The sequence below is a fragment of the Chenopodium quinoa genome, unplaced genomic scaffold (assembly GCF_001683475.1).
Source record: "Chenopodium quinoa cultivar QQ74 unplaced genomic scaffold, ASM168347v1, whole genome shotgun sequence".
Taxonomy (NCBI): Eukaryota; Viridiplantae; Streptophyta; class Magnoliopsida; order Caryophyllales; family Amaranthaceae; genus Chenopodium; species Chenopodium quinoa.
In genome coordinates this window covers 1,687,227-1,709,014 of record NW_018743858.1, presented here as the reverse complement: position 1 = coordinate 1,709,014, position 21,788 = coordinate 1,687,227, and the positions used below count along the sequence as shown (strand labels likewise).

Here is a 21,788-nt window from a genome sequence, read left to right as displayed (position 1 = left end):
GTTAAGTGAACATTGAATATTAAATCGAAAAGTGTCCCTAATCGAGGTCATCTAACAGATGGACGATTGATGACCGCTATAGATTAGTGTGTAGTATGATTTACAGCACCGTTTCTTGTGCTGCGAGGACGTGATAGTCATAAATCATTTGCACAGGTACAGTTTGGAACTGTACTGAATAATACCTATGAGAGTACTTTAAGAAAATTTAAATTTTGTCATAAGCACATTTCTCATTATGACTATCGGGAACTTGTTTCCTCGGACCATGAGTACTGTGAAGTTTTCTTGTTTGAGTACTAGACTCTTTGATGTTTCCAAACGTCTTCTGTAACTGGGGATCATAACGGGAACACTCGGGAGACTATGTCCTCTTAGTAAGAAGAACTTAAAATACAAGACTGGGATTGTCCCCCTACTAACAATAGGGAAAATTATTTGTTGTTTACAAGGCCGCTCGAAGAGCGAGACTGTGAAAATGCATGGCCGAGCTCAGATGGATTTTAGAAATCATCTTCTTATTGACAGTCAAACTCGGAGATTGAGAAACACTTCTGAACGTAATGAGGATGGCAAAGAATCTTACCTTATAGTTCACGAAGAAACATTAAGTGACATAGGAAATGAGCTATACACTGTATGCATACTTGTCCGGAAAGACAAATGGGAGATTGTAAGGAATGGTGTCCTTCCAACAAGTATATTCTTCCAATAGAGGGTTCAGAATTATTACGGAGCTAATTCTTCAGTAAGGTCAAGTGATCGGAATGCCTAGGTGGAGGCCGCTTCCGATCAATAATATCGAGGTACATTTGATATTACAACTTAATCTTAACTGAACCCTTCGGATCGAACCCAATCGAATCACCGATCCGAGACGACGAATTAATCCGAAAGGATTTAATGAGTCGACAGAGTTTTACGAATACAGACGTCGGAAATCGAGCCTAGGGCGTCGAGACCGAGCGTCGCAAAATCACAAGCAACAAGTATGAGCGTAGCCGTAGCTAGGCTAGGCTAGCTCATCGCATGCATAGGCGCACCATGTGTGTGTTGGGCACCTATCGGAAGCAATAGGCGGACCAGGCGCACCTAGCAACCCATCGTAGCTAGCAACATGCTATCATGGGTGCCTGGGTGCGCATGGCAGCTATTGCAAGCTCCACAAGCACCAGGCAGCCCATCGCAGCTAGCAGCGTGCTAGCTTGGGTGCCTGGGTGCATGTGGCAGGCCATCGCAACACGCAAGCTCAAGGCCAGGCACCATCGCAAAGCCAAGTGCTTGCGTGTGTGCCTCGCAGCCTAGCCTCGCATCCTCGCACAGTAGCCTCGCACAGCAGCAGCAATGATGCATGTGGGCTAGTGCGTGTGTGCGTGCCTCGCACCAAGCATAGCAGTGCTAGTCACTGGCTGATGCATGTGCGAGGGATGCATGGTGCGCAACGTGGATGGTGCGAAAGAAGGGGCCAGCATGTGTGGCTCGCTAGCAGCACGCATGCTGGCTGTGCTAGCAATGGGATGCGAGGGAGATGCTGCGAGAGAGCTGCATGTGTGCGATAGGCAGTGCTAGGCAGCCAGCAGCACCAGCGCCTAGCACAACCTAGCACCAGGTATGCGAGGCTGCTGGGCAGACACATGCTAGCTGGCTGGGCTGGCCAGCACCATGCTAGCTGGAAGTAGCCTGGCACCCCACTTAGGTGAGGCGGTTTTATGAGGGTGGGGACCAAGGCTTTGGGAAAGCCTTGGGGAGCAAGGCAATGGTCCCCCCACCCCTCCATGGTCCTCACCTGACCTTCTCTCTCCCTTTGACATTTGTTGCATTGTGATTAGATCTATTTATTAATATATTTTAGAAATAAATTAATTAGCAAATTATACATTCTCCCACATTGGTTGGGGAATGAAATGCAAGGGTTCATTTCCCTATAAATACCAAGCTTCGGTATTGGGAAATGAACAACCTTGAGTGGAATTAAAAAGGCAACTCTAAGAAAAGAGTAAACCTTTGATTCGTAAAACTCATAGTTATTTTGTCCGGGTTTTGACTAACCTTCAAGACTTAGGACGCTCCGGTCGGGTCGAGGGTACGATCCGTCGGAGATCTCGTCTTTTCGGGATTTTGAAGTAAGAGCTCTTTGAAAGCGAAGCACGCATCAAAGGTATAATTCTTGTTCTTAATCTTGTTTGATTAAGTTTATCATGCTTGTTTAATTGCTTTAATTAAGGGGCGGGTCTTGGTGGGTTTCCTTCCGCGTAGTGTCGGGTCACTACGAAACCCTACAAGGTCAAGGCTGACAACCTTCAAGTGGCGTTGGAGAACGCTGAGACGGAGTTGAAGAACCACGAGTATTCTCTCTAGACCTTGGAGAAGACTCAAACGGAAAACTCCTCCCTGAAGAAGAAGAATGACTGCTTGAAGGAGGCTGCCACTTTAAAGAAAAACTTCGAGGCAACCCTTTAGGCGGAACAGAGCCGGCTCATTGAGGTGAATGAGCAAGACTGCGAGAACTGCATGAAGCTGGCGTTCTCCCTGATTCACCCAAAAGCTCACTACACCGCCTGGGAGCTCGCCTATCGATACGCAGATCTCGCCATTCTGGCCAAGGAGGAAGGTCAGCCGGCACCAGAGCCCTATGAGCAATAGGCCAAGAAGGAAATTGAGAGGATGCGGGCTGATGCGGCCGAAGAGGAGGAGGAGGACCTGGCGGAAGTTGAGGAAACCGCCAACCTCCCTCGCTCTGAAGCTGTTGCCAACCAGGCCCAGGCACAGTAGACTCAGGCGCCTAGTGCTCAAACACCAACAACCTGGCTGACTCTTGAAATTGAATGAATGTAATTTCCGGCCTGCGTGCCGTGTATCTTTGTATCTATCTTCACCGGGCGGGGGTCTGGTTAACAATTTCAACATTTTGAATTTTTATTAAATATATTGCGCCGACTGTGTCGGCTTTGCCTCGATTCGATTCTCAGTTTATTTCTTCTTAGCACTTTTTAATTTTCGCAAATTTTTTGCTAAGTATAATGACGCCTGACTTTCCATGTATACCGGGTGGGGTTATCGAGTTTGCCCTTGGATGGCTGGTTGTTAACTTCAAAAGGTTAACAGGAAGACGTCCACATGTGCACCCGGTTAGATAGACAAGCGGTGCTTGATTGTTTAAAGGAAACCAATCGCATTATTAACCGGATGGGGTATGCTCATAAAGCGCCCCGTTTTGCCATGTTGATATTAACCGGCTGGGGTAAGATCAGTCGTTTGTTAAATGCTAAGGTTTGGACCTCGCTAGGTTTAGTGGCATAATCGTTTGAGGTGTCTTTGTATAAAAGTTGGTTATGGCACGACCAAGATTTCGTGTGCCGTCTGTACTGTTTGGTAGTACGGGCAGCTGTATTTTTCTGTTAGGGGTACCGGCTGTATTACTTTGAAGTAAAGCACGGGGGTACCGCTTTGCAGAAATTACCAGTTGTACTATTTGTAGTGAAGACCGGTCGCATCTTGGTTACAAAGGATCATTCAAACAGCAAGTTAGAGTCGTTTGATTCATGATCGCTAGAACAATGTACCACCCGAAAGGGAGATGTTCTCTTCGACGAATTCACCCCATATGGGCGTCGCCGGATGTCTGCTCTTTTGGAGCAGACGGTTTAATTTTTAGCTGTCCGGTTGTCCTTTAATTTTATATTTGCCACCTGCGTATTGCACAGGACATGGCGAATGTATGCAAAAGGAAAATTTGGAAATAAAGAATTCTCATTAATACACTCTATTTACAAAAAAATACAATTCCTCAAAAGTAGTACTTTTTCAAGTTGTTTACATTCCAAGTTTTGGCTAGTTGCCTACCGTCTAGGGTCTCTAGGCGGTAGGTGCCGCCTCTGACTTCTACAAAAATCCGGTAGGGGCCCTCCCAATTAGGAGTTAGCTTCCCTTACTCATTTGCCCTACCGGTTGCCTCCATTTTCCGTAGCACAAAGTCCACCACTTTGAGGGGCCGTTTGTGCACTCTTTTGTATTAGGCCCTCGTCATTCTCAAACGGTATATCTCATGACGCAAGGCGGCATTGCCCTTGCGCTCCGAGAGTGAGTACAATGCAAGACGCATGGCCTCCCAATTAGCATCTTCATCATAGAGCATGACTCGGAGTGTTGGCTCATAAAGTTCAATAGGCAGGACGGCATCCGTGTCGTATTTCATGAGAAACGGGGTTTCACCGGTTACCCCCTTTTCAGTTAATCTTATGGCCCAAAGCACGTGAGGAAATTCCTTTTCCCATAGACCGTCAGCCCTTTCAACTTTCTTCTTGATGCCGTCTGAGATTAATTTATTGAAGGCCTCAACTAGTCCGTTTGCCTGGGGCCGGCCTACGGATGCAAAATAGTGTGAGATCCCTTGATCCCCCAACCAACTCTTGAGGGTAGGCGTTTCAAACTGAGGTCCATTGTCAAAGACCATGGACATAGGAACCTCAAACCGGGTGACTATGTTTCTCCAGATGAAGGAGATTACATCCTTAGTCTTTATGCCTTTGACCGCCTCTGCTTCAACCCATTTGGTGAACTAATCCACAGCAACCAATATGTAACGGCGACCGCCTGAAGCAGGCATGTATGGTCCCAGAATGTCCATGCCCCATTTCGCAAAGGGAACCAGGCTGTGAATGGTTGTTAGGTCTGTGGCCGGACGGTGTATCAGCCGGCCAAACCGCTGACATCTATCACACCTCTTCACCGAATTCATGGCATCTGCCTCAAGAGTGGGCCAAAAATAGCCCTGCCGCCTAGCTCTCTTAGCCAGGGATCTGCCACCTATATGTGATACATAAAAACCCGCATGCAGATCCTCTAGGACTTCTCTCCCCTTTTCTGGGGTAACACATTTCAAAAACGGTTGCAGGTACCCCTTTCGGAGGAGTTCCCCTTGATGCATTACAAAGCTCAAAGCTCGTTTCTTAAGAGCAGCCGCTTCTGAAGAGACATCCGGCAAAGTGTCGTTTGTCAAATAAGCCCGGATGGGATCCATCGAGGTAGAGCTTCGGTCCAGAACTCCAAGGGGGTCATGTTCAATACTTCTTTTTTCCATGACCTCCCAAAAAATTGACCTAGGCGCATCACAGGATGCGGATGATGCCAACTTGGAGAGTGCATCCGCCTGATTGTTCTTGGACCGTGGCACTTGACGTAGATTGAATTTGTCAAGTGTCGCAGCCTCTTCTCTGACCGCCTGCAGATTTTTTTTCATAGTCGGATGGGTGGCTTCGTAGTCACCATGGACTTGGCTGCCGATTAATTAAGAATCAGAGCAGGCGTCAACTTTTCTTGCCCCTGTCGCCTTACACATGCGTATACCAGCCAGCAGGGCCTCGTACTCTGCCTCATTGTTTGAGGCTTGGAACTTAAACCGTAGTGCATATTCATATTTATACCCTTCTAGAGAATGACAGATTACGCCTGCACCACAGTCGTTCATAGTAGAGCTTCCGTCTACAAAAAACTTCCAAACCTGATCCGTATTAGCCGGCTGTACCGGCCTAGTCATTTCAACAATGAAGTCGGCAAACGCCTGACCTTTCACTGCCCGCCTAGGTTCGAAAGTTATCTCCAGGCTTTGTATTTCAACAGCCCATTTGATCATTCTGCCGGATGACTCTATAGTGGTCATTGGACGCTTGAGTGGCTGATCAGTATACACAATCACTGGATGAGACAAGAAGTAAGATTTCAACCGCTTGACTGCTTTGAAAGGAATGGTTTCCTTCCAACAAATGTATTCTTCCGGTAGAGGGTTCAGAATTATTACAGAGCTAATTCTTCAGTAAGGTCAAGTGATCAGAATGCCTAGGTGGAGGCCGCTTCCGATCAGTAATATCGAGGTATAATTGATATTACAGCTTAATCTTAACTTAACCCTTCGGGTCGAACCCAATAGAATCACCGATCCGAGACGACGAATTAATCCGAAAGGATTTAATGAGTCGACAGAGTTTTACGAATACAGACGTCGGAAATCGAGCCTAGGGCGTCGAGATCGAACGTTGCAAAATCACAAGCAACAAGTATGAGCGTAGCCGTAGCTAGGCTAGGCTAGCTCATCGCAATCCTAGGCGCACCATGTGTGTGCTAGGTGCACCATGGTGTTCTAGGCACTATCGCAGCCTAGGCACGCCCTGGCAGCCCATCGCAAGCTAGCAGCATGCTAGTATGGTTGCCTGGGTGCGCATGGCAGCTATCGCAAGCCCCACAAGCACCAGGCAGCCCATCGTAGCTAGCAGCGAGCTAGCCTGGGTGCCTGGGTGCTCATGGGCACTATCGCTAGCCTATCGCACCAAGCACATCACCCATGTTCATGTGCGTAAGTGTGAGCACCATCGCAGCCCCCTAGCACCACGCACAGCACCATAGTAGTGCTAGGCACATGCGTGAGTGCGTGTGCGTGTGCACCATAGCACAGGAAGCTGGCAAGGCAGTGCTCTCCTTGCGTGAGTGCTAGGCACCATTGCAGGCCACGCACCAAGCACACCTAGCTGGCAGGCAGCGCTGGCCTTGCGTGTGTGCTAGGCACCATCGCAGGCCACGCACCAAGCACAGCGCTAGTGCGTGCTGGCCTGGATGCACGTAGCTGTGCAAGCACGGGCGAGTGGTGATGGCTGGCTAGGGTCATGCGTATGCTGGCCTGGCTATGCGAGAGCCACGCATGCATGTGTGTGTGCCTGCGATAGCAAGGCAGCAGCACCACACATGCGTGTGTGTGTGCCTAGGATAGCATGGCAGCAGCGCCCAGCGCCCAGCACAAGGCGTGGCTAGCTAGCAGCACGCAAGTGCTGGGCTGGGTGATGCGTGGTGCGCCAGCCAGGCATGCTAGGTGGCTGTGCGTGCTGACTGCACCAGGTGGTAGCCAGCCTAGCTGCCTTGTAAATGGCGGTTTAAGGAGAAGTGGGGACCAAAGCCACCAAGCTTCCCTTAGGGAGCAAGGCAATGGTCCCCCCCATGGGATATGGTCCTCACCTAACCCATTTTCTCCTTTTGCCACTTGTTGGCTTGTGATTGTTTTGCATAATTATTTATTTTGGAATTAAATAAATTATTGCAATTGCACATGATCCCACATTGATCATGAAAAGGGGTTTCAAGTCCCCATTCTCTATAAATACCCACTTGGTTGGGATTTTGAGAATACAACCTTGAGTGGAATTAAAAAGGCAACTCTAAGAAAAGAGTAAACCTTTGATTCGTAAAACTCATAGTTATTTTGTCCGGGTCTTGACTAACCTTCAAGACATAGGACGCTCGGGTCGGGTCAAGGGTACGATCCGTCGGAGATCCCGTCTTTTCGGGATTTTGAAGTAAGACCTCTTTAGGAGCGAAGCACGCGTCAAAGGTATAATTCTTGTTCTTAATCTTGTTTGATTAAGTTTATTATGCTTGTTTAATTGCTTTAATTAAGGGGCGGGTCTTGGTGGGTTTCCTTCCGCGTAGTGTCGGGTCACTACAAAACCCTACATGCTTTGTAAAGAGCCAGCCAAAATTTTTCAATCATTGGGTACCGGAGTTCAGCATTTCTGAGGACGTGGCTGATGAAATACACTGGGAGCTGATTGCCGTCTCTTTCAGCAAGGAGAACAGCACTAAGGGAGTGATCTGAGACGGCTAGGTACATGTAAAGGACCTCCTGGGGCAGGGGGCTCACTAGACTTGGCAAAGAGTGCAGATGTTGTTTTAGCCTCTGAAATGCCGCCTCAGCCTCTTCATCCCACTCGAATCTTGACCTCTTCTTGATTGCTTGGAAGAAATAGAGGCATTTGTCGCCTGAACGACTGAGGAACCTCCCTAATGCCGCCAGGCAACCGGTAAGTTTCTGGACTTCTTTGGTTGTGCGGGGTGACTGCATATCAATAACCGCTTGTACTTTTTCCGGATTAGCCTCTATGCCTCTTTGATCAATCAGAAATCCGAGAAACTTCCCAGACTCAACACCAAAGACACACTCTTAGGGTTAAACATGACCTTGTGCCGCCTGAGGGTGGTGAAGGTTTCTTGGAGGTCAGCCAGGTGATCCATCTGTAGCTTGGATTTGACTATCATGTCGTCAATGTACGCCTCTACATTCCTTCCAATTTGATTGAGAAAAACTGTGTTAATCATTCGTTGGAAAGTAGCAGGCGCATTCTTCAACCCAAACGGCATCACCGTATAACAATATAACCCCTGATCAGTGACGAATGTCGTCTTCTCTTGATCTTTTTTCCACAGGGGTATTTGATGGAAACCTGAGTAGGCGTCCATGAAACTCATCAGAGCATGACCGGCTGTAAAGTCGACTAGGCTGTCGATCTTTGGAAGTGGATAACTATCCTTCGAACATGCCCTGTTCAGATTGTGTAGTCTACAACATCCGCCACTCGTCATTCGGCTTTTTAACAAGAACAACGTTTGCTACCCAATCCGGGTAGCAGCATTGCCGGATGAACCCAGCATCTAGCAACTTTTTGACCTCAGCAGCTGCCGCCTGAGATCTTTCCTCTCCGTGATTCCTCTTCTTTTGCCTAACCGGCTTCTTTTTGGGATCAATGGCGAGTTTTTGGACAGCAAGATCCGGGCTGACGCCTGGCATATCTTCCACTTCAAAGGCAAAAATGTCTTTGAACTCCCTCACCAGTTGGAGCAAGTCTGCCCCCAATTTCTCACAAGCGACCGTCCCAACCTTAACGGTTCTGTCGGGCCGGCTGTCGTCTAGGACGACATCAACGCTCTCACCAGCCGGCTGGGGTCGGAGGTCATCCGACTGTTCACCGGTCAGTGATTGCTATTGTTTTTCTTTTTTGACGGGTGTCAGTTGGTCCGTCTTTCTCTTTTTACCGGCTGCCCTTGGAGCCGGCACTGCATGATCACAATTATCCAATTCTATGGGTTCTTCACCATGACCGGCTGAAGCCATAGTTGGTTTGACGTCTGAGAGGTAACACTCCCTAGCCGTCTTTTGGTCCCCATTCAGGGCACCGACTGTCCCATCATCGTTCTGAAACTTGAGCAGCATGAGAGACGGGATGATGATTGTCTTGGACTCGTTGAGGGTGGGGCAACCAAAAATCATATTGTAGGCGGTCAACTCCTCAACAACAAGGAACTTGACGACCATTTGCCGCCCTTGCCCCTTTTCTCCCAGCCGGATGGGTAGGTCAATCCTTCCCACCGGATGCACCACCCCTCCCCCAAAACCGACTAAGGGGTGAAGAGCCTCATGCATGTTGCTGGGCTTGTACTTGAGCTTTGTCAAGCACTGATAGCTTATCAGGTCATACGAGCTCCCGGTATCAATTAAGATCCGGCCAACTCGTTGGTTGGCAACCTTGCATTCGATGACGATGGGGTCATCGTGAGGCCGTCTGACCTGGCCTCGGTCCTTTTCAGAAATAAGGACCTCAGGAAAGGTGTCTTTCGACGCCTGGCCCTCATCTACTGAGTTGACCAGCATTCTGATATTGTCCTTGGTACCCCAAAAGGTAGGACCCCCACCCGCAAAACCGCCTACTATAGTGAAGACTATTTCTTCGTCTGTTTCAGAGTTAGCAGTTGTTGGTTTGGACGGGTGTCCCTTGTTTGTCTTGGGGGCACCCTTGGACTTGGGTAAGTAGGACTTCAGAGCCCCAACCTCAGCCAGACGGTCCAACAGTCGCCTGAGGCTATAGAAACCATTGGTTTCATGGCCAACATCCTCATGGAATTGGCAGTATTTTCTCTTGTCCCGGCTGCTGATGGGACTTTTCATTGCTGTCGGTTTTTCAAGAGTCAACCGGTCTTTGATCTCCATGAGGATGGAGGAGCAGTCCTTGGTGAACTCGTACTTTGGGACGTACGGTTCAGACCTTTTTCTGCTCTTCTAGGCCGACTGACCAGATCGATCTGCCGCCCAGACTTCTTTTCTTTTCTTTTCTTCTTTCTTTTCCGGCTGGGATGGCCGGCTCTCTCTCCGTTCGGACTTTTTGGGGTCCGACGGGTATCTCACGGCACAAAGCTCTGTCGCCTGTATGTAGGCTTCAGCTTCCATTAACGCATCTTGGAGGGTGGCAACCCTCTTTTTGACCAGGTCGAACTTGAAGGTCGACCCGTCTTTCAGACCCTTGAAAAAGTCTGTGTAGGCAACGTCGTCAAACAGCCCTTGAATCTGAATTCTCATCAGATTGAACCGCCTGACGTAGGACCTAAGTCCTTCCTTCTCTTCCTGTTGTATGGCCCCAAGATCGAGGCTCGTTTTCTTGGCAGGGATGTTCATTGAGAAGTTCGACGTAAACAAGTACGCCAAAGTTCTGAAGTTGTTGATGCATCCGGCTGGCAGGTTGCCAAACCATCGTTGGGCTATGCCCTTCAATGTAGCCGGGAAGCACCGACACGAGGCGGCATCATCCAACCCTTGTAAGTACATGAGGTTGGTGTAGGCCATTAGGTGATCTTCTGGGTTGGCGGTACCGTCATAGATACCAACCAACACGTTTTTCACCTTAGCCGGTTGTGCCATCTCGGTAATTTCCCTAGAGAAGGTCGTTAGTTGTTCCCCTAGGTTAAGCAGCCGGAGCTTCCAGTCCATAGGCTGGACCGGTTGTGCCGCCTGACCCCCAAAGAGGGCCGGCTGCATGTATGGAGATCCATATGGCATGTACGGTGACCTGTAATGTACCGGCTGGATAATTTTGGGACCAGAACGCGCGGACGGACCGCACGACTAACTCTCTTTGTCTGATTCTGAATGCTTTATGGAAGCATCTCGGAAGCTGTCTGGGTAGGTCGACGTTGAAGCTGACGCGAACAGCTATAGACTTCTCTTTTCCTAGATGAGCATCCGGGCATCAGAGTAAGTCTTCTTTGATCCATCCGGCTTGCGGATGAGCTTCATTTGCCCTGTCTCAGGGAAACGAAGCTTTGAGACGTCGATGGTGGACCCATCCGCCACCTTTGGTTTCGGGTGAGGGGTAAGCACACGATCTTTCAGCGCCTTCTTCCAGGAGGACGGGAGCTTCTAGGCCGGCGGACTTGTTTAGAAGGCTCTTTATCTCGCCCTTGAAACTTGTCATGAATTTCATGAGTTCGTCTCTCGTGACAAGAGCAGCACCTTCTGCCGCCTGGGTTGTCCCAATCGGCCTGCCGGTTGGGCTGCCTGAAGCAGCCTGACTTCCACCCCACTCCTTTATTTCTTTGGAGCGGATGTGTTTTATTCTGAAGGACTCGTCTGGGGCCACATAGGTGTCGATTTCATAATCGTCACCACTTTCTTAGTCCGTATGGACCTCAGGCTCGACCGGAGGCCGTTTTCCTTCATTCGTTGGTACAGTTTCAGAAGCCATCTAGGAAGTACTCTCCCCCACAAACGGTGCCAGATGTTTCGGGGGTTTTTTATGTGTCCTGCGGGAGAGTTACAATCCCTAGTATGTGCGACCGACGCCTGTACCTGCAAAACCACGAAGACTCCGGTTGATGGGAGCTCCGCCTCCGACGATCAAGTCAGTAACATACAGGAGGTAATAAGTGCGGAAATAGTAATTACTCCTCGCTGATACAGGAGGATTCTGCAATTAATATTGCTCGGGATTGGTGTTTGTATTTATGGATGCCCAATAAATGAGGTCTGACCCACTATTTATAATGGGGGGAGCAGGCCACGTGTCTAGTGTTTAAAGGACACGTGTCAACAAGGGATTGACGCCCTGTTGACCCATGGCTGGCTGCCACGTGTCGCAAGGCCATTGGGCAACGTGTCTAGGGTGATATTTACCCTAAATAATATATATATATATATATATATATATATATATATATATTTTTTTTATTTTTTTTTTAAATCATAAAAATATATGATATTAAGAATAGCTTACAAGCTTGACCGTCTAACTCTTCGCACTCGGCCGTATGACGCCTGCAGTACTTGGCCGCCTGGCAGGGTGCTCGGAGGCTGGTATCTTGCCGGTTGTACCCATCGAGTGTCATGCTAGGCGCATGTAACTTCAACCGGGAGTGGTTAGATCTAGCCGGTTGTTATGATGCCGCCTGCTCTGATATTTTAGCATGGGCAAGGATTATGCCGGCTGCCCTATTGAGTGCAAGTGCATACTCTTGTTAGGGGGAGTGTCGGCTATATGGTATGTTTACAAGGGAGTGCCTGGACGACTGTGGGCACCAGCCTACCCTTGCTAATACATATATTGACTCACTAGGCTCGGTATTGAGGTAGCATGTATATAGTTGGGTTTCACAAGTGTGTACTTTTTCATTTTCCGGCTCAATTGCCGCTTGTATGCCAACATGTTTGGGAATTCTGGCTGGTTAGAGGCCCCTTGGTGGCATAATGCCGCCTGTCTAAGCATAGGACAATTTAACCTCATGATGCTATTGCACTTGGTATTTGGCCTCAGGGTGTCTGCTTTGTTTGACAGTTGGCCTGACGACGCTTGTATACTTGGCCGTCTTTCACACCAGAAGGTTACCTTGGAGAACACCGAAGGTTGTTCAGCTAGTTTTTGCAGACAGGGCTGCCTGTCCACATGGACATTTTTGCTGCCTGACCCCTGAAAAGGGGTCGGCTGCTCACACGGTTATCCTTACGACATGTATGGCTACTAAGGCGCATATTGTGCCGAATGGATTATCTGAGGGCCAGAATGGACGGACAGGCCACCTGTCTAACCCCCTCGGTTTAATTATAGAAACCCCATTGTGGTATTCTGAAAACTGTCTGGGTAGGTCGACGTTAGAGTCGACTCAGACGTTTAAGGTAGGGAGGAGGCACCCAGTCTTTGAACTCAACTATAGGCCGCTCCTATCAGCAGACGGTACAGACTGTTGTGTAGTCATCTCAGTAGTACTCTCCCCACAGATGGCGCCAAATGTTTTGGGGTTTTTTATGTGTCCTGAAGGAGAGTTACAACACCAAGACTAACCTCTAGCTGCATATACCTGCAAAACAACAGAAACCCCTGGGGGTGGGATTTCCGCCTCCGACGATCAAGTTAGAACGTGTATGAGGAGTAAAGTGTGGAAAGTAAATGGGATCAGGTTCCTCTTAAAAGAGGAGTGATCAATCCAGCTGTTTGTGACAGCCTCAATATCTGAGCCTTCGCTCTCTGATTTGTGTGGGTTGAATGTGTATTTAATTCAGGTCTCCCTTAACTGATGTGAATGACCAGTATTTATAGAGGTTTTGGGAGAGGTGTCCCTTAGGTTATTAACCCAGTTTAATGGGTTTCCACCGATTTGCGGTTTCTAGGGTATCGGGCTTGAAGCCCATACTTACCTTTGAATGACACGTGCTGCAGTGGCATTGGTTCATTTGTCATGGGTATTTTTACCCTAATCACACCCCTTGATAAACAATTCTTGTTATCAAGGTTATAAACTTGTATTTTTTTCATTAAAATTAGAAGATAGAATTTCATAAGCGCATCGCGCGGGTCAATTGTTTTATGGTTTTTGATTTATCATAACCTTTGATCCAAAATTCATAATTAAAAAAAAAAAAAAAATAATACCATAGAAGATTTGGATAAAAATTATGAGGTACGAAAATTTGATTTGCTCGAATTTGGGCTGTAGTTATATAAGAGAAAATTGGATGAATGTTTATAGATTTTGGACTAGGAAAGTATTTGGGTTATTAAAATGGCTTAGAAAATGATAGTAGGCTAGAACAAAAGGACTATTCTAATAATTCTTAGATACATTATGTGAGTCGGACCAATTAGACAGTAAAAGTTGTTTCGTCATCGGACATTTTTTTCGTCATCGGACTTTATTTGGGGAAACATTCTTAGGTATTTACAGTTTTACTCCAATAAAGAAAAAGAAATAAAGATACAATATATGAACAAAGAAAAAGTCGTCTGTACAATCATCTGTTACTAATTGCTATTATAATACATCCCTCAACAAAAACAGTCGATGAATTAATCAATTTATGCTATGATTTAACATGAACTGTCAAGAAAGAAGTCCAATGGCGTTAAATTGATCCCAAGACTCCTGTACAGGCCGAAATAATAAAAATATCAATATATTATATTTCCTTAAATATACAAGTATAGAGTAATTTTAAATCAATTCTCTAATCAAAATTGCAAGAGATATTGCATACTTCAAAAAAAATTGTCTATTTGAGTCTGCTAAGTTCACAATAGGTTTAACTAAGCTTTAGGCTCTATATAGCATCAGAATTTTTCGATTCTATGAACGATAGATGTCATATGCAATTGCGGTACATGAAACTTCTTACAAGTAGATAGATACTTTGCAATTGTGGCATTCCAAACTTCTAACAAGTAGATAGATGTCATTCAATTGCGGTATAAGAAACTTCTAACATGTAGATTCATGTCATGCAATTGCGGTATCTGAAACAAGTAGATAGATGCCATGCAATCATGGTATATGAAACTTCTAACAAGTAGATTGATTTCATACAATTTTGGTATAAGAAACATCTAACAACTTGATAGATGTCATGCAATCGCGGTATCTGAAACGAGTAGATAGATGCCATGCAATAATGGTATCTAAACTTCTAACAAGTAGATAAATGTCATGCAATCGCAGTATATGAAATAAGTAGATAGATGCCATGAAATTGTGGTATGTGAAACTTCTAACAAGTATTAGATGCCATGCAATGGTTGTAAATGAAACTTCTAACAAGTAGATAGATGCCATGCAATCACAGTATATGAAACTTCTAACAAGTAGATAGATTCTATATATGCAATTACTATATACTTCTTCCGTTTTTATTTACTCGTAACACACCCCTTCGGCACGCATTGTAAGGGAGAATTAGACTGGGTAAACAGATAAATAAATTCACAACTTTAACACCGAAAAGAATAAAGTGATAAGTTGCAACGGTTTAAATTTCATAGTTTAATTCATCCGTTGACTTAGTCTAATCACCTCCTCAAATAGTGTGATAACAAGGAGTGTTGCAAGTATAAAAAAAAAATAGAGGAAGTATAAAACTACTAACAACTTAAACAACAATCCTATTCCATTCTTTTTAGACGATGTTGAATATTTTGTATCTTGAAAACTAATAGAGAAAAGTTGTTAAAAATTAAAAATTATATTTACCTGTAAGATATCAAAAACTTTTTCAGCAATTAACTTCTGATATGGAGCTGCCCCTTTCTGTTGCAATTTATCAGGGTGCAAACACAATAGAGCTCTTTGATATGCTTTTTTCACTGCATTTGCTTCTATTATATCAACTAGTGGAATTGGCTTCCATCCACTATTAGACCAAAGAACCTATGAACGCATAATACAGATATTAGTTGCTATGATATTGATTGACAAAGTTCAAAATTTCGACTTCTAAAGCATTTTTCAGTCTTTTAGATCACATATGACATATTTTGCTTTTTTAGATATCTTAGTTGATTTGGGGTTCGTTCAAAGGTATTTAGCTAAGATATACATTGTTATTTAGTTACTACTTTAAGTTATGTTACTATTAGTCCAACTTCTATGCCTATTGATAACTATACTCCCTCTTGATGAAATCAAGTGTAACATAAATAATCTAAATGAACTAGTGACGCAACAACAAAATCTAGACGGAAAATTGTGTACACACTTACATATTGCATTGTTGAAAGCAAAGCGCGTATGTTTCCTTCCTTTCCTTTAGACCACTGGCGTACTTTACGTTCATAACTCTGAAAAGTAATGTAGTAAATTAGTAGCTGCATTTCACTGTATTTAGGTAAGGTGAAGAGGAGGGGTATGAATGCAACTGGTTACCTTAGTTTCCTCCTGTGATTCAGTTGCTATTTGCGTATCAATGTCTTGTATCATTCCACTATCCTATTAATAAGAATCATAACATAAATTAAAGTGATTAATTGAAGATGAGAAGCATGGACTACTGACTGTGACAAAGAACAAGTGTTCAATACTATAAATAAAAACATTAATTAGAGAATTTTTAGTAAGAAATATTGGTTTAATTACGTACCAGGATGTCATCAACAGAGTTAGTTTCGTTTTTCGTAGCAGAAACTCCAATGCCATCAATATTTGGTTCTAGCAAAAGCAGATAGATCAAAATAAATCACTTGTTTCATTAAAATAAGTTGAAGACATAATTATACTTTTTGTAGAAATAAAGTTAAGTCTCTCCCAATAATATAATCCTCTCGTCCCTAAATAATTGTCACAAAGTACTATACTAGGATGTCTGGAAACACATTCTATGATGTAGTTTGATCTATGAAAATATTAAATGATAAGGCAAGAAAATAAAACTCAGCAGTTTAAGAGGTTTATTTCATTGAGTTTTATATGCAGTGTTTATAAGCAACTCTAACATTTCCAGGCTAAACATGATAGTGTCAAAAGGACTAGAACTAACTCCAGGTTATAGATTTCTAAACTTTCAAATAATTTTTGGGGTTTTGAGCCAAATCAGTAGATAATTGAGGATAATAAATCCTTATTATTAACTTGTATTGCATAGAAAGTATAATACGCTATGAGAGGATTGTATTGACAACTATGAAACTGTCACTTCGGTCTAGCTATCCATTCGAATTTCAAAGCAGGCTTTAAGTAATAAGCAAATCAATTTGAATCCAACATTTAGTCGTAAAAAAGGTTTAACTAACCATTATTTGATGCTGAGGTAGTAGTATCAGCAACTCTATCGTTACCATCGACCATGAATACTTGTTCTTCTGATAAAAAAGAATCTTCATCAATCTGCAAAATTAGACAAAAAAGTATGTTAGGATGGTACTTCAAAGATTTTTGATGTAGAACAATAGAACGCAATGAACTCTACCATTATGAGTGATGATTCCCACTATCAATTATAGAGAAACTAATTCTGCCTAGGGCTGTCTATCTGAAAATATGATCCATTACCAGTTAAATTTTTGGATATGTAACACAAAAAGTGATATCAGATGCCAATTCAAATGTCATTTTTCGAATGAATATCCAATATAAGAAATATGATTTTGGATCGGATATCTGATGTGCACAACCCTATTAAGTTATCTTAGATTTGATTCATATTGAGTAAAGATTTAAATACCACTTCAATGGTCTCTGACCAAGTTTTTTCCAAGTTGACATAGGAAGCATGCATGTCATCATGGTTTTTGGCTGGAAGGATGTCAACTTCCTTCTCTGCTTCGAAGTTGGTTGTGCTCCTCCATCTCCAACTACGACTTTTACCCACAACATTACTCTTTGTTGTTGAAGTAGTATCCTGATTGAATATCTTGACAAAATCTTTAACTTTTCCAGAACCATCGCCTTTACAAATATCATCTTTTGCTCCTGTGGACATATGCACCTTACTTTTGTTTACATTGTTACTTGAGATATCATCATTCACTTTTTCTCCAGTGGACGACTTATGAACCTTACTATTATTAACAATGTAACTTGAGATATCATCTGTTTCTCTTTCTCCAGTGTTCAACGAATGTACCTTTCCTTTGTTAATATTACTCGAGAGGCTATCATTCATAGATGGTTTTTTTGTTTCATTGACCTTGTTTTTCTTCCCTCCCTTTTCAGTAGTTGCCTTTTTTTTCCCTGCATAGCATGATAGCACCTCTTAGAGAAATAATAAAATTATATCTATGAAATTAGAAGCAACAACATAATAAAATCTTTCAAATTACAAGCATATATAACAAGTCATGATACCTTTTTTCTCTTCTCCAAACAGGGAACCTAGAGATTTCATGTTTGATTTTGTCTTCTTTAAGGATTTTTTCTGTGAAAAATCATCTGCTACTGCTTCTGAACTTTTCTGTGAAAGATGAGACACTTTTTCTGTACCCTCTAGTCCATCGGAAGGAGCTTCTCCAACTTCATTATCAGAGTTGCATTCTACACTCATGACACGTACGTTTGTGTCTTCATTTTTGAGGTCACGCTCTCTTTGTGAAGTTGATGGCACCCGGCGTTTACTGGAGGATAGAGACTCATTAACAGTTACATCTCCTTTATGCGTTTCCATAACCAGGTAAGCACTGCTAATCCCTTCACTAGTGCTCAAGTATCTCTCAGTACTTTTTATTCTTTCTTTTGATCTTGAAGTGCTTCTTTTCCTAGAAGACATAACAATTGGAACTCCTTTGCTAGGCCATTTATACATTGAAAAATGAAACTGGATGTTTTTATTATGAACTTCTGAATCTTTTGAATTTATTATAAACTCGCCTTCATAATCTGCTCCATCTAAATTTCTGTCACTTGTCGACTCTTTACCATCAATAGAAACCTCACGTGACAAAGTGCTAGGTTGATAAGACGAGGGAGTATCATCATGCAAAGCAGAATGATTCTGGCTGGTTTGGTTAAATCTGGAAAATGAACGCCCAGACAATTTCGAGCTTTGGTTCAATGAGGTAGATGTCAAAGTATCTGGGCTCATCGTTCTTCCTGGTAAGCTGCAAATAGTTAATAAATACCTTACAGTCATCCTCCTGTTAGATAAAGAGATGCAAACAAAGCTGTATGCCTGATGACAAAAGCAGAAAATTCTTTTCGGTATACTCAATCTTGTGTTCTCATATACATTCTTCTAACACAATCACAAAAACTGCAAAACTGATTTTCATAAGCATCTAAACTAGGCTAAGTTGTTATGGGTGAGACCACTTCAACACGAAGCTATCCTTGCCCTGCAGTTGCTGGTTCTGTTTTTTCACTATGAAGAAATGTCATTTGAGGAAAGGAAACAATAGTGTGTAGGACATAGAACAAAAGGGTATGACCGAAAATGTGTGGAGTCCGATAGAATTTTTGACAAATTACATAGAGGATAATTATGAATAGCAACAAGCATTCATCTCAGTCTATATACTGGAATTTTTGCTATGGCTTTTGGATCGAGCAGCTTATCTCAATGAAATTGTATACTATTGTAGCTGTAGGGAAACAAGCTTTTTCAACTCTTTGAGTATGGAAGGTAAGGAAACAAGCTTCTACAAACGATCGATTTCAAAGGCTTATTTTAATTTAAATGGTAAGGAGAGTCAATTGAGTGGGAAAAGATAAGGGAAATCTCTTTAGTGAGTCCCGAAAGGTTGATCCCTAAACCTAAAGGATCTGAGGTGGGGAGTTATGTCACTACTCCACCTCATTAACCTCTACATATACAAGTATATGTCTAGCGAATTATGTAGATAGTGCAAGGTAAAAGAAATGGAAAAATGTAAGGGATTCGTCTTCCCTTGTTTGGATATGACCTCGAAGGAGAGAGAAGGGAAAAGAATAAGAGGATATCAATTCTCTAACTTTTGAATAAGCCAAATCCTTTCAAAGTCTAAAAAATTTGGAACAAAAATTCGAACTCATTTCTTCTCTTCTCCCCTCTATTTCCTTTCGCAACTTCTATCTTAATATAGTGTAGAGGCCCTCAATTGTACAACCAGATACACTTCCAAGAAAGGTGCACCTGATGGTATTTATTTGCTCATCTGGGGTGTTTATAATGCACAAAAGTTACTCTTTGATACACCTAACTCCACGTATATCATGAGCTCCTAAGGATTTGCAATAATAATAATTATTATTCTTGGTGTAACACACTTATATATTGTGTTGACTTTTGAGTTTTCTTGTCTAGATTTGCAACCTTGGTATAAGTGATATAACTAATCAATCAAGAATATTTTATTGCAACATATATTAAATCCGTTCCTAAAAACTTGCAACAATTTGATATTAATTTGCAAGTTTTTTTTAGAAGATTTGTTGGTAGTACATGAAAATAAAGAACTCAAATTTTTTGTGGAACAGAAAATTAAGGATTTAAATATGTAAGTGCCGTTAGCGCGAGAAAAAAGAAAAAAAAATAGTAATCCTGTGTTTTAATTAGGAAGTATCAAGTATTTTAAAAACAAATGATAGAAGTAAGTATTGTTAATACACGAATTACTTAGGAACGAAGGGAGTATAAATGCGTGAAGATCCTCTATTGTGTAGCCACAAAATAAAATACCTTTGATACGCCACCACTTATGTATTGCATATCTAAGAATTTGGAACTAATTTATTGTATTGATGTATCATTTTTTTAAGTAATCTCATCTATACGGTGCAACCTAAACATCTGACTAATCAATGAATTATTAATTGCAATAAATTTGAAATTGAAATTTTTTTATAAGTTGAATTGAAAAGTTTTTTATTAAATATGTTTGACTTTGTACAGCAGTTTTAAGTTACTGAAATTCTTATAAACAGAGTATATGCATCACCTGGACTTAGAGGGAGCTGCAGAGGGCTCAGCTGCAGGATACATTTGCCGGGAAGGGCTCATATTCCTCGAACCCGGGGCCGACGAAAACGGGTTTCTACCAGGCATAGGCACACTTGTTGATAAAGAACAGCTCAACAATGGTTGATCACCACCAAATATATCTCCATAAAAATCCTCACTTGTGTGCCTCCTCCGACCCCCAACTTGTTCTCCAAACACAGGTTTCTCCAACCCGAACAACGAAACCCGAGACCCATCACCCGAATTATTATCATTATCATTATCATTATCAATATCATTATCATCATCAATACAATTAATACTATCATCATCTTCATATTGGTAATATTCTTGAGTAGAACACCTTGGTGGCCCACCAAAAACATCACTAAAATCAACTTCAGAGTTTCTTCTACTAGAAGAGTTTGACATAGAATTTGAATTAGAAGAACCATATCCTAATAAAATCTTTTCTCTTTGCGAAATCTTTGCCATTGTGTTAGAAAAACAATTAATCTCTCTACATTGGACAGGAATATTATAATGGGTTTCTTATAAATTTATCCATTGATAATCAATTATATTACATAAATGTAAATTAAGGAATGAGATAATTGTGGGTTAGAATAATTTATGATAAATCGAAAATGAAGAACCACAAAAGGAATGAGGACCCAAAGAAGAAAATGATGGGTAGGAGGATAAGGAAGATGAGTTAGAAAGGACAAAGGACGAGTGTTTTTGTGGCTACTGCTATTTTGGCTGGAAATAAAGGATTTTTTATTTTGAATTGGTTTGTGTTTGTGTTTGTGTTGGCGCCTATTACTTCAAAATTTATGCTACAACCAAGAAAACAATCAGAATTTGGGTCGGGAGTTGTGTCGTTGTTCTGTTTTATCTTCTCATCATCAGATCTGCAATGATTCAGCTTTTATTGAGATATGGAGTACTCCCTCCGGGTTTTTTAAGTGTCTCACTTCTCACAAATAAGAAACAACTGTTTTTTAGTGTCTTGTTAGTAAGTAAAAACCCTACTCACACTATATATTTTTTATTTCTCTTCCTTTTTACCCCACTACCATTTTATATTATTTTCTTCTCACATTAATCCTAGTGGTCCCCATTTATATTTCTCTCTTATTTTTTCAAATATTTTATTCCTAACCATACCCACCCATGCACTATTTTATTCTTTTGCCTAAAATTATGTGCTGTCCAAGGATATGGGTAGGGATGTCAGTGGGGCGGGTCAAATAGGAGACATGCCCCATCCCTGCCCCAACGGGGTGGGGACGGGTCTTGGTTTCGTGAGTAAAGGGGCAGGGATGGGGATAAAAACCATACCCGCCATGGGTGATGGGGCGGAGGTGGATTTTAGGTTGTATCCGCCCCACTTCTTACCCACCCCATTCCCACCTACCCCACTTCGTACCCGACTCATCCCCACATTCATATATTTTTAAAAACAAAATTATATACTTTTATACTATTTTATAAAAAAAATTATGTAAAATAAAATAGTAAATATAATATT

The 21,788-nt window shown here is 42.7% G+C and overlaps 1 protein-coding gene across 1 annotated transcript; it reads right to left on the bottom strand.

Annotated features, from left to right (window-relative positions):
- Nucleotides 1–13,818: 13,818 nt before the first annotated feature.
- Nucleotides 13,819–21,550, bottom strand: LOC110686384 (J domain-containing protein required for chloroplast accumulation response 1-like). Its single transcript, XM_021862989.1, has 9 exons — nucleotides 20,253–21,550; nucleotides 17,689–18,437; nucleotides 17,066–17,574; nucleotides 16,635–16,728; nucleotides 15,986–16,053; nucleotides 15,772–15,834; nucleotides 15,609–15,686; nucleotides 15,100–15,276; nucleotides 13,819–14,001 (listed from the first exon to the last, which is right to left on the bottom strand). Exons 1-9 carry the CDS (start codon nucleotides 20,747–20,749, stop codon nucleotides 13,960–13,962), a joined length of 2,277 nt encoding a protein of 758 aa, XP_021718681.1. The 5' UTR covers nucleotides 20,750–21,550; the 3' UTR covers nucleotides 13,819–13,959.
- Nucleotides 21,551–21,788: the final 238 nt, after the last annotated feature.

Coding starts and splice junctions, on each gene's coding strand:
- LOC110686384 (XM_021862989.1), bottom strand. CDS start 20,749: ATGGCAAAGATTTCGCAAAGAGAAAAGATTTTATTAGGATATGGTTCT. Junction 16,729..17,065: donor GGTCAGAGACCATTGAAGTG/GTATTTAAATCT, acceptor CTAATTTTGCAG/ATTGATGAAGATTCTTTTTT. Junction 15,835..15,985: donor ACTCTGTTGATGACATCCTG/GTACGTAATTAA, acceptor TCTTATTAATAG/GATAGTGGAATGATACAAGA.